The sequence below is a fragment of the Atractosteus spatula genome, chromosome 8, assembly GCF_055471065.1.
Source record: "Atractosteus spatula isolate fAtrSpa1 chromosome 8, fAtrSpa1.hap1, whole genome shotgun sequence".
NCBI classification, from domain to species: Eukaryota; Metazoa; Chordata; class Actinopteri; order Semionotiformes; family Lepisosteidae; genus Atractosteus; species Atractosteus spatula.
Genome location: NC_142713.1, coordinates 42,386,457 through 42,403,593, shown reverse-complemented (window position 1 = coordinate 42,403,593; position 17,137 = coordinate 42,386,457). Strand labels below are relative to the sequence as shown.

At 36.5% G+C, this 17,137-nt stretch overlaps 1 protein-coding gene across 4 annotated transcripts in view; it reads right to left on the bottom strand.

The window, feature by feature from the left end:
• Positions 1-17,137, bottom strand: part of celsr1a (cadherin EGF LAG seven-pass G-type receptor 1a) — a 106,817-nt gene that overhangs the window by 6,042 nt on the left and 83,638 nt on the right. For 3 of the 4 annotated variants that reach the window (XM_088924271.1, XM_088924272.1, XM_088924268.1), the window contains 15 exons: positions 13,532-13,626; positions 12,963-13,172; positions 10,059-10,242; positions 9,747-9,890; positions 9,339-9,519; positions 8,798-8,965; positions 6,666-6,792; positions 6,070-6,270; positions 3,717-3,891; positions 3,312-3,424; positions 3,101-3,180; positions 2,088-2,214; positions 1,542-1,667; positions 1,237-1,373; positions 209-312 (listed from right to left, as the gene is read on the bottom strand). In XM_088924271.1, the coding sequence (XP_088780397.1) occupies positions 209-312; positions 1,237-1,373; positions 1,542-1,667; positions 2,088-2,214; positions 3,101-3,180; positions 3,312-3,424; positions 3,717-3,891; positions 6,070-6,270; positions 6,666-6,792; positions 8,798-8,965; positions 9,339-9,519; positions 9,747-9,890; positions 10,059-10,242; positions 12,963-13,172; positions 13,532-13,626 (2,172 nt within the window). The remainder of the gene's footprint in view (positions 1-208; positions 313-1,236; positions 1,374-1,541; positions 1,668-2,087; positions 2,215-3,100; positions 3,181-3,311; positions 3,425-3,716; positions 3,892-6,069; positions 6,271-6,665; positions 6,793-8,797; positions 8,966-9,338; positions 9,520-9,746; positions 9,891-10,058; positions 10,243-12,962; positions 13,173-13,531; positions 13,627-17,137) is intronic. The other variant, XM_088924270.1, reaches the window with a different exon arrangement.

Genomic DNA, 17,137 nt, shown 5'->3' with positions numbered 1-17,137 from the left:
ATAGTGGGTTTTAGCTGTCATCTGTGGGAATTCAAGAATTCACATAACCCAAACTACTGTATATTAGAGAGTGCACAGCTCTAGAATGCATAAATGAAAGTTTGAAAAAAAAGAGAATGATGTTCTACTTGAATACTAGGAGAAACAGGCAGGATAAGACTAAATCCAGGAGATGTGTAACTCTTTAAATACAGAAATTCAGCCATACCTTCATGCTTGGTTTTACTGCGGTGGAATATAGATGAATCTCCTTCAGGGAGACCCACTCTTGCTGTACTAGAAGATACACTTGGCTTTTGCCCAGAGTCATCCCTAATACCAAAAAAGTTCAAGAACAGATATTAAAACTACAGAGAATATATCCTTTGATTATACAACATATATAATGAGAAGAAGACAGAACATTTTACAGCAGAAAAAAAACCCTTTCATTTCAATATTGTTCACATTTAAAATGCAGTGTCTCTTGCCTGTCTAACAGCTGAGAATTCAGCATTAGGCAAAACTGGCAACAACATGCTCATGATGGTAAATCACAGCAGAATATTCCCTTTTGGGATACAGCAGGAACTTTGTGCTATCGGAATGGATATTATATAGCAGACTCCTTTAGATGAAGAAATTTGCTTCAGGCATTGAAAAGCATTCCATCGACTGGCCTGATAAAAATAGATTAGCTCGAACTGGAAGAGAGCCAGTTAGCCAGAGGTAAATGTATATTCTGGCTAAACAAAGGGCTTGTGCTTCTGTATATATTGCTTCATGTAAAAATGTTAATTGTAACAGGTGTTTTCCAAAGAAAAAGAAACCCCAAACCTTAACACAAAGACATTCTAGTTTGTTGTGGCATGAGATCTTAAGCCACAGTAAAATTAGCTTACATTTAATAAGACTCAAGCCTGTTTACTTATTCAATGTAAACAGCAAACTCTACATCGCTAACTAAAGGGTTAATAATGTGAGAAGTCTATCAATTCATCACACAGTGGTGCAGAACCACTTTTCCTGGCAACTCTTTGAGAAGTACAATGTCACTGGCTTACTTTAGAAAGTGAATGTTCAAAGGTGTCCAAAGCATCTAACAGGAAACATTGCAATGAAATGTATAGGGCAAAGTAGACTGCAGAGATAGGTTTGCAACAGGAATGGTTCTGTAACCGGCCGTGCAGTTAGTTATGTTAGCAGTGAATTGGAAAATGAAAAGGTCAGAGCGCCATGCACCCATCACCTGATTACCTGAGCATATAAGCAAGATAGCTACTGTGGCTCTTGGCTGACCTGACAGTGCTCTCGAGTGACACAGTGGACTCTCCAATGGGCGTTCGGTACAAGTTTGGCTCTTCCGTGTACGTGTTGTTACAGTTCAGAGATCGCTAAAAAGAACAAGCCATCAATATGAAACAGGCATACCTACGTTGAAACACCAAAAGCAAAAACATTGTGTAATTTTTAGCCTTGCTGCTTAACATAAACACAGCACATGTACAGTATGTGTAGTACAATTTGCTTTCCATCCAAATGAAAAAGTATCGGTAACTTACCGTTAATAGAGAGGCTCGTGTTGTACTTGATTCATCAGGTAATGATTTCTTTGCAGTGAAAACGTTCTTTAAATTTTTTCTCACTTCTTTATTAAATATGCAGTGGAAGAAGAAAATGAATATACCCTGCAATGGAGATGAAGATTGTTAGTATAAGACTGTACCCTTTTTAAATGTATTCTTGTACAGATTAGTTGGGAAGGTGACCTGAATTTTCAGCAATGCTGTAAAGCTAACGGTGTCCACTGCAGGTGTAATGAAGCTAAGCTAGAAAGTTAAAAAAATGACAACGAAAGCCTATTTCACTGACTGTCTATGTCAGTTCTGAGAAATAAAATGTCTTCCTGCATTCCTTGATTTTATTTGCTAATGATGATTCCTTATTTTTTGACTTATAAAAACACTTCTTTAACACTAATTCAAATTCTGTGAAATAGGTCACAGAGTAAAAAATGAAGTGAACTCATCAATATTTTATTGAATCCATAGCTTTTAAGGCAGATCTTTATAGTTTAGAATTTCAGAGAAGGACTGTATTTACAGCACCTGGAGACAGCTGAAGATGGCAAACAGGTAATGGAAGGTCATGACATGACTGTTGACTGCCATCAGGCCTAGCAGCCAGGTGGCACTGATCAGCAGAAGGAGGACAAAAGCAGTGCGCAGAGCAGAGCTATAATAGAACAAACAAATCATTCCCACATTAAGTAAACATTTAAAATCTTAAACGTTTCACACAAGACCAGAATTGTTTATAAATGTATCCTTAGGAGATGTGCTTCAAATGTGTGAAAAATAAGAATTCAAGAAAAGCTAAATAATTACATAAATGCATTTACAGCAGGCTTTGCCAGTTCTGAAATCTGAAGTGCAGATTGCACTTCACCTGATTTCACCTGAAACCATCCTCTACATTAAACTGAGTTTTCACGTATAGTTCTCAGAGGTTATATCAGCAGATCAGTAATAACCTCACTCCTAATGTTGATAATAATACAATTAAGTACATAAGAAAGGAAATAAGTGAGAAGGCCACATTTGTCCATAAATAATTAATCCAATTACAATCACATTAAGAATTTTTTTAAAGTTTCCTACAGTTTCATTAACAAAAGTTTCCAGTTGTTTAATGTTATTACTGCTGCATCTGAAGTGTTCAAGGTATTACCTATAAACGTATGGGGGAGCATCTTTGTAATCTTTATTCCTTCTGAGCTCTGAATGCTCTGCTAAGCTAATTATTTACTTTTCAAGTTTTTATGTTGTGTTATGTTGTTGTATAGGTATCTTTACCTTACCTTAGCACAGCCTTGAATGAAAAGCAACTATCAAAGACAGAAGTTTCCAAAGACAAACCATGACTAAGCTAACTCAATTGCCACATCACACATGCTGTAGCTAGCCTGTACTGTAATTTCCCAAGAAAATGTAATGATTTTACATTATAAATTAATATTATGTACAATGTGAACCAAACTTGACTTCAATAGAGTAGTAAATTACTAAAACCACATTTGCCTTCAAGTGAGTGTCCTGTTGATGCATGCTATTGTACTCACATGACTCCCGTCTTCTCAAATGTTCGGTGCTTTCTTCCACAAGAGGCCTTTGCAGCTAATATAAAGATCACAATGTTGACCTGTGAATGAAGACAAACACACAAACATGTTCAGATTTCATTCCTTTATACAAAAAAGAACATGTATTTAATTTCTTTTAAATCTTGTTTGAAACAAAGGGATAAAAACATTAAATATCCAAGACACTCACAAGCACTACAATGGAAATGGGTCCTGCAAAACTCCATATTAGGGTATCATGAACAGACAGCCAGCAGAAGTCAGGATTACCATAACCTTGTGGGTCCAGGCCTACAGCAAGACCTGTTAAAACAAAGACAAATAGCAGTGCCTTGCTTATGAAAGAAAAAAAGTTTATGTTAAGAAATTTCATCATAATCTCAAATCTCAAGTTTGGGCATGTGCCAGACATTTTATACCAACAACTAGTGCCACACTAGGTTATGAAAATCAACACACTGAATCGTCCTAGAAAAGATGACTTTTTGCTTTAGATATGTTTACAACATTTCACTTTGATTATACTGTATATCTCCCGACGATGTCACCTCAGTTTCAAAAACCAGGATTTTGCCTGTGATTGTGTATTGCTTACCTGTGATGATGGCTGGTATCCCCCAGCCAATGGCATAGTAGAACCTCATGTGTCCATGGTTTATGTTTCTCACTTCAGTAAGCATGCGATAGATGTGAAGTCCTTCCACAAACATCCACGCAAAAGTACACATATAGAAATAGTGCAGTAGGATGGCGATCACAGTGCAGACAAACTGGAACAAGCAGAGACAGTTTTTCAGGACACACATCTATACCTACTCACTACAGAAACAATAAGCACCACACCTATAAATGTGGAGATACACCATTATTTTCACATAATTTGATACAGAAATTAAAAAAAAATACAACTGGGAAAATCCCTATACTTAAGTCATATCTATAGAAAAACTGCAAGGTGACCATAAATCTTTGTATCTTTCAAAACTGAATATTCATTTGCCCACTGAAATTTCAATGAAGAAACTAGAGAAGGTGACTTCCCCAATTATAATCTGGGTTCTTTTGTAGAACTTGATTTTCTTTGTGGTTTCTTCCAAATATCATACATTTACCTTCAGGTGCCTTACGAGTCTTACTACATAGCAACACCAGTTTGTGCATGTTTTCAGATAAATCTGTAAAGCCCCATGGTGTACTTTAAAAAAGCAAATACCGAAAAAATGTCATATCATTAATCAACTGAACAATTGATAATGTACAGGGATTTAGAGCCACTCCCTAAAAGTCCATTATTGCCTGACTAAAACTAATAGAGACTAGGCCATGCGCCAGACACCCTTGAAATATTTGTGAGTTGTGATACTGACTCTTTTTTAATTCTGGGTAATCAGAAAATGAATCGTTTAGACTGTCCTCGTAAAAAAAAGCAGACTAAAACAGACTTGTCTGTCATACACAATAGGTAATTGTGGACTTAATTTTGTAATATTTTCTAACCCTGCATTCATGTGTATATACTGTAACAGATTCTGTTATACATTTCCCAGTGGTTATACAAATAGACACACATTTAATTTGTTGAAACAATTGTTTCATCTGTAAAACAGTTCTTCTATAATCTTTTGAAAAACCTCTGTATATTGAAATGAATGTAAAACTGATGGAAAAAAATGCACAAATAAGCCTTTGTATTGCAATTGTATATCCTGATTCTTTTTAAATGCTGTGTTCATTCATATGTTCCCCAGGAACACAAAAAGCAGGCAATACATTGGAGGTTCCATTTTAAAAGCACTCTGAAATTTAGATGAGCAGGTTGCTCCTAAAAATGTGCATACCATGTCTATTGGCCTTCTTTCAGCAACAATTATTTTCTAACTTTAATATAAACAATCTTATGTAAACATAAAATGTTAATGATTTTTTAGCAATACTTTAAGCTTCTCTTTTCTATTTCCTGTAGAGAAAACACAAGAAAAGTGCACTGACAGATACAATCTCAATGTTGATATATCTCCTTCATGTCAAGTAGTTATCTGTCATGATGACTTTTTAAAGTGCTGAATGCTATCAAAGCTCTCATCTCTGAAGGTTATTTTTTGGAAATTCCTTCTTTGAAAACATAACCCTACTAAGGTCCTCTTTGGCCAGCCATAGGCAAATCAAAAATATTAAGTGCAGTATTTTCATTTGACAGAAACAGCATATCAGCCCTCCTCTTCTGAAATGCTTATTCACATTAGAAAAAAAAAACTCTCTACACAAAGTAACTAAAGCTGCTTTTAAACAAATAGCAATGCAGTGACATTATCATTGGAAAATAAATAAAAAAAAAAATCAAATAAAGCTGTACATGATTAAGGGTGTATGATGTACGGCCAATATGGTATTTTCCTTTTATTAGGAAATAAAAAAAAACCTTCTACTGAAGACAGTCTAAAGCAAGCAATTGTAATGCAATAAATAATCCATTTCTTAAGCCTGGTTTCAAGGCGATTTAGCAGATAAGCCTAAGGATAGGTTTTCTAGTTTCCTCTGAACAACACTGTTGATTCTTAAGCAGATGAAATTTCTGAAGAGGATTGGCAAAGTGTTCTTTACAGTTAAATGTATAATTAAAACAAAGGGCATGCATCTGGATGAAAAAGGTGTAGTAAACTCTTAAGATCACAAGACTTTCTTGTTGCACAAAATGAAGCTTCATTGGCCAACCAATATCGCTCTTATAATATGATTTTATCACCCTTAGTTTTCTACATTCCACTGCTTTTTGAACTGGTAACTTCCTGCCCTTCTAAAACTATTGTATGATGTGCACAAAGACACAAAGCTACTGCAAGTAAAAGTACAATGTGTTATTTATTTCTTAACTGTAAAGCACCCTGAGGAGAAGCAAATTCTGACTTTTTTTTTGGTCTTGATATGTGCATTTTATGCCAGGGACTTACCGGATTGTCCGTTTGATTGATCCCTATGAGGAAGACAAGCTCAGAGAAGAAAAGAGCCGCAACTAGGTTCTTATGGATGTTGTGAAGATTAGATCTCAGCTTCCTAATGATGACCAGTAGCAAGAATGTCACCAGTAAAGCCACAAGAGATATGGCGATAGTAGTGTAACTGACAATCTTCAATGGCAGTACTTCCCCATACTGTAAAAAAAAAACAAATATATGGGGAATATTTAAAAAGCAAAGATTAAATCTTTTCTCGGAAATAGGAAACATCATTAATACTCTGATCTGTTATCATTATTTATGCTTTTTAAAAATTAATATCAGTTAACGTGAAAAGGTGCCAAGAATGTATGGCAAATGCAGTTTTAAGATTGTGTCCCAGACAGGCTACAGCAGGTGCAGAGGAGAATTCCTTGAGTGACTGTACTGCAAAATAGGAAAGATCATTTAAAATGTGACTAAGCATGAAGTGAATTAACATGATAATATCAGTAGGATATTACAACAATAGGCATATAAATAAATAAGGTTGAATAAACAATGTAATTTCAGAATTACAAAGGTACTTTTATTATGGAAGTATATGGTACCTCTCGTTTCGAGATGTCCATGAGCACTGCAAAGCTGGTCATGTGGTTGCATTGGCAACTGATATGAGACTGGTTCCTAGAAACAAGCTCACAGCCCTTTGAGGACCAGCCCCCAGTCCCACCGATCCTGAAAAAATACAAAAGAGGAATGGTATCAGCCAGCCAGGGATAGGATACACCTTGTCAAAGTGGCTGATTAATTTCAATGTGCAGTACTTAAAAGAACAAGCCTGAGACCACAAGTAAGGTAAATTCCTACCACTGGCTGCATAATTTAATAATTTATCATTTAACTAACCTATTTGCTGTTCATTTGCTAGCTATTAAAAGACCTTACTGTTACCTTTCTAAAGTATCAGCAGCATTAATAATGATCATTGTTCTAATTCAGAACTAGTGAATACAAGTTTATTTAAAATTAAAGCAATGGAAACAAAAAAAGATTAATCAACATTTGCTCAATATTTCCATCTTAACCGAAGCAGTTGTGATCAGATAATTAATTGGAGTTTTTTTGGCTTAAATACTGCATAGTGAATTATATCTGACTTGTATAAATGTATGAGAAATTGTACATATTTTTAATTAATTTTAAAAACCACTACGAAAAAAATCACCATTCAGGAATTCTTAGTGGAGTCATTTGTTTTTCCAAGCTTACTGACAGAAATAAACCAGGGATAATAAAATTATTTTGTATTCTGAAGCAATGAACAACCCTAAATATTTTGTAGTCAATTTTAGCTTTTTTTACAATTCTGGACTAATGCACCTAAATATGAAAGACGTGTAAGAGAGTGGTAGGTTCAGACAAGATCTTATTTAAACCACATTCCCCAGAAAGAAGTGGGGATTGATCTCCTTTCCTCTATCACCCTACATGTTGGTTGGCAAAAAAGGTTAGGTATCAGTTAAGATCAGGAAGTGGACAGTATAGAGGTCAGTGCGTATCTGATGTCTAGGAAAAGATAATCTGGTACAGTGCATAACAAACACCTAAAATGAGATGGATGACACGAATCTGATAGCAGAACTACCTAAATAATAAGAAGTAAGTCACCCCCTGAATGTTCACTCTTTTACCAGAAAAATAACATGATCTCTGTAGTGGAATGATGTTCATTTTTGCAGAAATGAACTAATACTGAAAACCAGTTATTGTGGTTGTACTGACTTTAGAATGCTAGATTATGATCTTGATTAATGACCCTATTCAGTCTTCAATGATAAAATCATTTTTTAATGTGTCAAGAATATTGCAGACTATGATTTTTCTCATATGAACAATACTATTAGCATTATTTACAATCTGATGCACTTCTTGCAATTTTGTTTTCAATAAAATTTAATTTAAAAATGACAATTGATATTTCTAGAAAGCCTGAAGAAAAGCCATTCCACTAGTGAATCCACCATTTCAAATTTAAACCAATTTTTGAAAAAGTGTAATTATGTTATCTGCAAGCGTACCTTAATCAAAATGTGTTACTTCTTTCTGGAATGTCCTTCCTAAGAATTTTCTAGTTATATCCGATTCTCTAAATAGTGCTAAATAGCGCAATACCTTCAAGCCACATTTAAGATAATATAATTCATTCCAGAACACAGAACAGCTCATTGAGCCAGAGCTCCAGCTTTCAGTAGTGTTAAGCAGACTAAAGTGCATGTTACTCCTTCTTTGGATGGACCACTGGTCCATCACTAGAACTGCCCCCAGCAATGCTGGCCCCTACTCATATGGCTGGGTGGACTGGAGCAATTGGGGTAATGTCCTCGCACAAGGCTGCAACAGCAGTGTCTGCGCCAGGGTTGTGAACCTGCAGTCAGGTACATATCCACAATCTTACCCATTAAGCTAAGCTACCACCACATATGAACTATATGATGAAATAATTAATTAACGTTACGCCTATTCTCAAACATAAATTATACAGATTACAACATATTATAAAACAACCATCTTTAAATCGGAAAAAAGAAGCACTGTATGAATCTCCACCCGCAGTCTGCCACTGAAATTTAAGATGACAAATACTTCAGTTGTTGAACCTGTCAGGCCTGGAGACGAGTCACCTCACGTGCCCAAGATTAATCCGCAGAGGTGCAGCACATTAAAAAAATGAAAGACTTACGCAATGGAATGGTTCCAGAAGACACACACAGGCTTGGTCCTCTCCTCGGTCTCCAGGAGGTTATAGTCCATGGTGATTGGCATCTCCAGTGGAATGGAAAGAGCGCCCCCCTCACAGTGCACTGTGGTGCTGACTATCGGGGTGTTAATGACTGGCCGGTTGGGAAGCCTAATCCAACACAGACAAAGAGCACTTCTTTACATTCTGCTTATCTGGCAAATCGCCAAGATGCTGTCTCCAAAGGTTTTGAACCGAAACAGTTGAAATATACAACTTAAGCTCTGAAAGCCTTCAAGAAGTACACCATGTCACAGGGTTTCAGTCCATTTACTTTATCTATATAAATGTATACATCTGCAGTCAAATTGTTATGACACATTAAATGTGCAAAACCATAGCCCTTTCCCTGGATATTCGATCAAATTACCATACCAAAGGTATCTCTTTTAAAAATGAGTAAGAAGTGTTAAGAACAATATGAGAAGTCTCATTTTCTAATTAGAGTAAGCCACTCTAGGGGTAGTGCCGAGAACTACATTACCTCAGGCTTCTGCGGTCAGGGTCATAGTGCTCAGGCAGAAGTTGTCCTAGAGATCTGTAGATGATCACCACAGCAACCGTGTGTGGGCTAGCACCTTCAGTATGACGTTTCTTTTTTAGGGGAACGGCATCGTCATTTTCATCAAAATCACTCTGGCTAGATGGTTGACTTGTGGGCTTTACTAGAAGATATAAATAATAGAATATTGACATTTATGCAGTTAGATTAACATGACTGACTTTAGAATTGATTAGGTCAGAAGAAAATATATGTCAAGGTATACTGATAGTGTAAGTCAAGAACAGTGAGCTGTACGGCGGACTCCTCTTTAAATGGAGAGGAGATGTCCTTTGCGAGGATGCTAGCTGTGATAAATTGCATTTCAGTAACATAAAAATAAATGTTCACCTTGGTTTTCTTGTTGCCTGAAAATGGCCTCTGGAAAATGAACGGTGGACTCCAGGTCTTTAGGATAGTCTTCACGGATCTCCGCAAAGTGAGGCAATACAACGCTGTCCGGGCTCGAGTTATCCAGGAAATCAACAGCAATAACTTTGAATGGAGAATTACCAGAAAGAATGTGTGAAATATACTTACTCACTATTTTATCTCTTTGTACACTAAAACCAAATGCAAGTGAATTGTGTAAAAACTATATTAAATTACACTAAAAATATCCTTAGTCATATACAGTACAGTAAAACAATGACCTGAACTTACTCATGTTTGGAGTGACTATGGTGAAGGGTTTGAGATAGGTCTTCCTCATGTTCTGTGCCACTGTGCTGGCATACTCCTCATAATGTTTCAGGAGATGAGCGGTGCCACCCTCTGTACGTTGGATCTGCTCCCAGTGGACTTTGTTGCTAGGGTCCAGGATGGCACTGCCAGCTTTAATAATATTCTGCAACAATAAAAACACGCAAATCTCAGCAGAACATGGACAAAAGCTCTGCTTTGGTTTTCATAGAGCAATGGACTAATTCTTCTTGACACCTGTGCTTTCTGGCACAGCCTTGAAATCAGTTCATGGACCGGTGCAGTCATGGTAAATGATCAGCAGCACAGGTCTCAGCAATGCTGGCAGAGCAAAAACCCACGCAGTGCCTGCCAGAGCCACTGGTACTCTGCCCGCAAACATCAGGTTCTGGAGCCGTTACTGAGGCACCTTTAATACAGGAAGAACAGGGGCCATCGGCACCTTGTGTGTAATACAGCATCAGAGTCAGTGCCAGGAAAACATGGAGGCAGTTTTAATCCAGGCCGTATCACTCAGAACAAGTATATTAGTCACTGCCTGCTGTATTACTTACAGATAATCCTTTAAGCTTTTCTTTCTGCTGGGGAAAAATATTTCAGCAGAAAAGGCCTTCATACACACCGCAGTGAGTGACCCATGCAATAGTTAGTATTGTTTAACTTGTATAAATTCTGTATAAATGTTGACTAAGAACTTGAGTACATTTTATAGGTCACTGTAATTATACAATACTTCTCAATACAATAGATGGGATCCATAAAAAAATTACTTAAGGTTCCATGTTTTCATCATTCTGCTTAATTTGTCAACCTAGATCATACTGACTTATAACAAACGGTAAGGCAGCAACTAATGAAAGATTTAAGAGAAAAAAAGCTATAAATCCCTCTCTGAAATCACGGGGGTTTGGGAAGTTTATCTCACTCCAAAAATTGTTACAGTGAACTTGTTAGGCATGTAGTTTCATGAACAGCTCACCTAATTATGCGAGACGATTAAATCTGACTTCATTTACTTACATGTTGAAGGTAGTGTGGAACAAGATGCTGGGAAAATGTAATATATAAAAGGACAATTCCCAAACCTGGTCGTGAGAGACCACTGTGTCTGCAGATTTTCATTCCAGTCGAGCTCCGAACCTCGACTGCTGATGAATTTAATTGGTCTGCTTTCTTGCTTTAGGCTTTTGGTTAATTTCTTTCTGCACTCAGTCTTGAGATTCAGAAATACCTGACTTTAACCGTATTGTTTTCAACTTTTTATTTATATACAACTTTAAGCAGCCTCTCCTTAATTTGCTTACCCTTATTTATGACTAAACAGCGCTAATAGCTGACCCACTTACGGTATACAGACACAAGTGGAAAGGACAATGTATCAAACACTCCCACAGCATTTTTTCCCTCTCAAAAAGTGCATTTGGCAACATTATCAGCAACACATCTGAATGAGGGGAGACTGGAAACTCAAAAATCCGTACACACAGCAATAAGAAATATTATTCAATGTTTTAAGAGCTGAAGCCACATTTAAAAATACTGAAATGATTCAAGAACTCAGCAGAAGCAAAAAAACAGAAGACACAGTGGTACCCCCAGGACTAGAGTTGGGATCCACAGATTGAGATCACACATTTTGCCCAAACAAAACTTTTTTCAAACAACTGCTGTTAGCTTCTGTTTCTTTTTTTGGCTACTAGAAATAGAAAAGTGTGCGCATGTTAATGCATGTGTGATATTGGGGAGCTTTTAGCTTATTTTGTTAGATATAGAAATACTGCTGTTTCTGCCTCGCAAAGGTGCTACACAGAACAAGAGGAGTAGGAGCTGTCGTTCTCTGCAAAGGTGAAAGACGTTGGAGTGTCCCAGAGTGATGAGTTTCAGATACTTATATAAGCTGTATTTGATGAAGTGTGTGAGTAGGTTACTAGAGATATGGAAAATATAACCCTTAAAACAGGTCATACCTTAATCCATTTTAAGAAAATAATCAGAAGGACAAAAATTACATAAGAATATGTGAGCCTGAACCAACAAAATTAAAAATAGTCATGATTCTGAATATCCAGAGAAAATCTTTGTGGAAACATAAAATGTAAGATTTCCTCTATATAGTCTGAAATAAAGTTCAGTTAATGCTGCATAGAACAGTTTCTCAACCGTAGGCATGGAGAACCCTTGTGCCTGCTCTTTGCACTTGTTCAGCTGTGAATCTCCAATACTGATTCATTAATTTTATTCAATCTACATGCTTTAAGCTACATGCTTGTTGAGACTTTTCGTTTACTTTTTTCTGTGCTCAGTCTTGAGTTTCAATAATCTATGAATTCAACCGTAACATAATACCTGTCGTTCCTCAACACACGCACCCTTTTTTCTATGTAGCTTTAATAGATTGTCACTTTATGATAAACAGATACAGATGGGAATGTAAATATATCAGACATCATAACATTTTCCTTCCATAGAGATCCTGTTGGTTACATATCAGGTAAGACGTGTCTGAGGGGAGATTGGAAACTCAGGAATCGATACAGAGTTGATACCAATTACAAATCACATTCTATATTTTGATCAAAATCCACATTTAAAAATATGCCTGCAAATAGAAAACTGAAATCAACTAGCCTGTGACTTGTGACTGGGAACTCGGCTGACCCCAGCACCAGGGATGGGAACCATTCATTGTGTTAACGATTTTGAAGAGATAATTATATCAGTATCAAACGTGAGACAAACCAGCAGATGTCACCATTATTCCTGTGAGTCTAGGTACAAACCACCCTACGACAGGCAAGAATGTAACACATGGGGTAACTGCCACAAAGACTTGAGTGAATGTGAAGAAACAATGGAGATGCCTACCTCATTGAATTCAGCGTCTCTTGTTGCTGCCAGATCAAAGCCATGCTGTTTGCTTTCATATTGCAGGACTTGCACGATTAACTGGTAAGCAGTCTTCACATCATTTCCATAAAAACTACTTGTACTATTGGTGGCATTCTGCAGCATCCTTGCAATATTCTTTGACTTTTCACCATCCATTTTTGTGCCATTCTGATGCAACTCCTCATTCTGTTAAAATGAAAATTCAAAAACAGTCTAGAAAAAATGTATGATTTTATTTAAACAAGTTCAGAGCTATAATCAGGTGTCTGCACACATGTACCAAAGTTTACTAAGTTTGTACTTGTTTATTGTGCAAAGTACAAATCTAGTTTAACCTAGAGCAGCACAAGGTGGAAACAGAATGGAAGGATATGATCTTTGAGAGCAATTCTAATCATTCTGTCCCCTAACAGGCACTTTTAAGGCACCTTTGTAGTTGAAAGTTAGCATTTACAATAGCATGAGACCAGAAGCAAAAGTAATGTGCAGCAGGGCAATGAAAAAACACAATCTGACAAATATCTTCAACTGTAGAAAACACCTACCAAGGTTTTCAGCTTTGAGAATGTGATGGTAGTACAATTGAAGAGTTCTGGGGGAAGCCAGCCCTTTTCCTCATTGCAATGGCGGATTGCAGTGCCTAAGGTTTGGAAAAAGATGAGAAGGGTTATAAAGAACCCATTGATCTTTATTAAAACTTGCTGTGAAGGGTAAAAACAGGGTTTGGGTGCCCTAAAGTGGTCCTGGTTCTGGCAGACCACTGTGTCAGCGGGGATTTATTCCAGCTGAGTTCTAAATCTCCAGTGATAACAGATCAATTTAATTAATCTGTCTCTTGTTTATATGGTCACCTTGTTCCTATACTCATTCGTGAGTTTAAAAAAATATATGACTTTAGCCATATTGGGTCCAACAACTTATTTATTCAGACCTCTACTCAACTTCCTTAACCATTAAAGCTCTTATGATGTGATCAATGTATGATGAACAGACAAAGATGGGAATTAAAATCTATCATACATTCCCACAATTATCTTTTTCTGAAAGGCAGTTCCAAAACTGAGAAATCGGTACAGGGTTGATAACAATTATGAATCATATTCAAACTTCAAATATCTAAAAGCACATTTATAAAAAATAAAATAGAAATCAATTTGCCTTTGATTAGGAAATCAAGCTGGAGCTTGAGCAGTTCTCAATAAAACCCTCTGACCAGAGAGGGGAACCAATGTACTAAAGGGATGATCACTGCCAAGTGCAGACATGCAGCTGCTTGAAAATGAACTAACATTATGCAGGAACAGCTTGGAATAATCAAGTACAGAATGTGGGCTTCATGGTACATCTGTAGGACAAAACCAAATATTGCAGCCTGTAAAAGAAACTAGGTCCACAAACTCATGTCTGTAGTACCTTGCTTTGTATTTATGCCAGCATTAGACAATCTGAAACAAGATACTGATGCCCTGCCCATCTCTCAAAATGTGTATTCATACACAAAGAGCTATTTGGTTACATTGTGTACTGGTTTATAACATAGTCGTAGGTTTTTCTAGAGGCCGTGCCAGGTCTGCTCTACAATGCTGGGATCTGTCTGTATCATACTTCAGTAACCATTTTCATTAGCATGCAACTGCAGTAAGAATGGCTTTTAAAACAAAGCATTAATAATTGAACTTGAAGCCATGTTGGCAGACGGCCCCAACAGAAAACAATTTTGTTTCTGTCTATTACAAATTGACTTCAAATACGGTCTTCTTTCTCCATAGCCGAAACATCTGTCATCAACACATTTGGATTCTAAAAGCACTGTCTCTTTGTCAGGGGCAAACTAATGACATTCAAGTATTAAACTGATTACTGGGAGCAAATGTTGCTGCTGCCAGTTACATGGGTTTGATTGTTGGTATATGAAAGAGACAAATATAGGTGGGTAGCTGCGTCAGCATGCGTAGTCTGCAAAGGAACAAGTAATAGGTTTATTCCATGCTGAAAAGAAAAGAGAAAACACAACGTTTTGGCTGTGAAGCCTTCTTCAGGTCACGCCTGAAGGTCACACCTTAAGAAGGCTTCACAGCCGAAACGTTGTGTTTTCTCTCTTCTCTTTTCAGCATGGAAGAGACAAATATACAGTATGTAAATATCTCATAATGGTATGAAGAAGAATGTTAGAAAATTCATGTTAGGAGAGAAAAGAACCATAAAGAGCAAAGATGTTTTCTTCATATCTGTAAAGAAAAACTGAAGAGATACATTGGCTTTCTGCATACTTTGAAATAGTATGTTCACATTAAGATAATGCATGTTGTTTATAATTTCTGAGGTTCAAGGTTTCCTGCAGTTTTACACAGGCCAGGCAGGCCACCTGGCCAAACAAATGCACAAATGCATGAAAACTAACAATGTATACAACAATCCTTACTGAAATACTGTTTCATAGCAATACACTGCAAGATTATGCATTGAGCACAAATCACAATGTCTTATACCTTTGTCTGAAAATCTCGCACATACATGGGAGACTAGTTCATATACATAAACTAGGCAGATATATATAATATGTATTATAATTAATTTCTGTAAATTTCTAAAAATGTATTACTACAATTTATCCACTTACAAGACTATAAGAAATGAATTTTGCACCTTCAGTTTTGTTACTCGGCTCCTTGATAGTACACCACTGTTTGGTGCCACAGAGTGGAGATATTGGGAGTTAGTGACTCCCAGATTTCTAAATCCACATTGGGAGCACCTTTAAGCAATATTAACCTTTAGTTGTATCAGGCTGTATAATTTGAAATGAAATGAAAGAAATGGACTTTTCTGTCTTATAACTGGTTTATATGTAAGAAATAAAGTTAATAAAACATGCATTTGTATTTTAATTATCAGGATACCTTTGATAATATTTTTACATTTTAAAAGTTCATAAAACTAAAAGAACAATGGATAGAAACTGAGCTGTTAACTCTAGAAGGGCTGGGAGAGACACAGGATCAAAAAGAATCTTCTACTCTGGTTAAACATGATGAAGAATAAATATTTAACACAGAAAAGAATGTAAAAGGTTACAGGAGAGAGAGAGACGGGGAAGTAACAGAAGGAAGAAGAAGCGCCAGGTGAGCAGACCTTGTTCTGGTCTTGGATTCCTATGCTAAAGAACTACTGAACTTTGTGAAAATAAACTCAGTTTTATAAACATGTTTTAGCTCTGTGCATTCTTTTAACTTTTAGCCAGTATACCTAGCTAGTTCAGGGTGTAGCTTCTTAAAGCTAAAATTGATAAAAAATATATTTGTGTTCAACTCTCATGCAAGAGAAAGTTGTTGGATTTGCCAGGAAACTTTGCAGGCAACAGCTGGAAAACTAGAATATAAAAGACCCAGTGAATCTGCAAAACTAAAGGCAAGAAAAATCATGTTTAAAGAATGTTTTTTATTTTGCATTTTTTCATTGAAGTATTTTCCTATTTCTTTCTGTATTGGATATATTGCTAACGGCAGTTAAGAAAAGATAAGATAGTTTGATGAATGATTTCAGATGTCTAAAAAAATTATAATTAACACTCATTTTTGAGAATGACCTAAGACTTTGATGAATCCTATATTACCAAACTAACTTTTGCGCTCAAATAATGTCTTCTTCAGGAAAATATTGTTAAATTACAAAAATAAGATAGCTAGTGAGATTACAAGTATCTACAGTAGGTGTTAGATGGGGGGGGGGGTGAGGAGGGAAGGAGAGGCCTAATGTTAATGTGTCACTTATGTCATCTGTGGGAGGTTACCACCTGGCCCAAGCTTTTTCATGCGGGAAACCCTGAGGTTCTTTTTAAAGATACTCATTTGCATAGTATGCATACTTTTAAAACAGCTTCAGGGTTTATATTCTATACATCAAATGAAACTTGACATGGAAATCATGTATATTGTGTGGAATGTTGTATTTTGAAAGTTGATTAATGGTTTTTGGTGTCTTTTTGATTAATTGGTCATTCAGAACTGATTTAGTGAGCACTTCATTAGTGAGTTGGCTATGGAGAAGTAATGTGATTTCGCTTGTTGAATGTCAAGCCTAGAGAAAAACACAAAAAAGAACCAATATGTTCTGGTTTTCAAGAGAACAATCTCAGTGTTGGAGGGTGAACT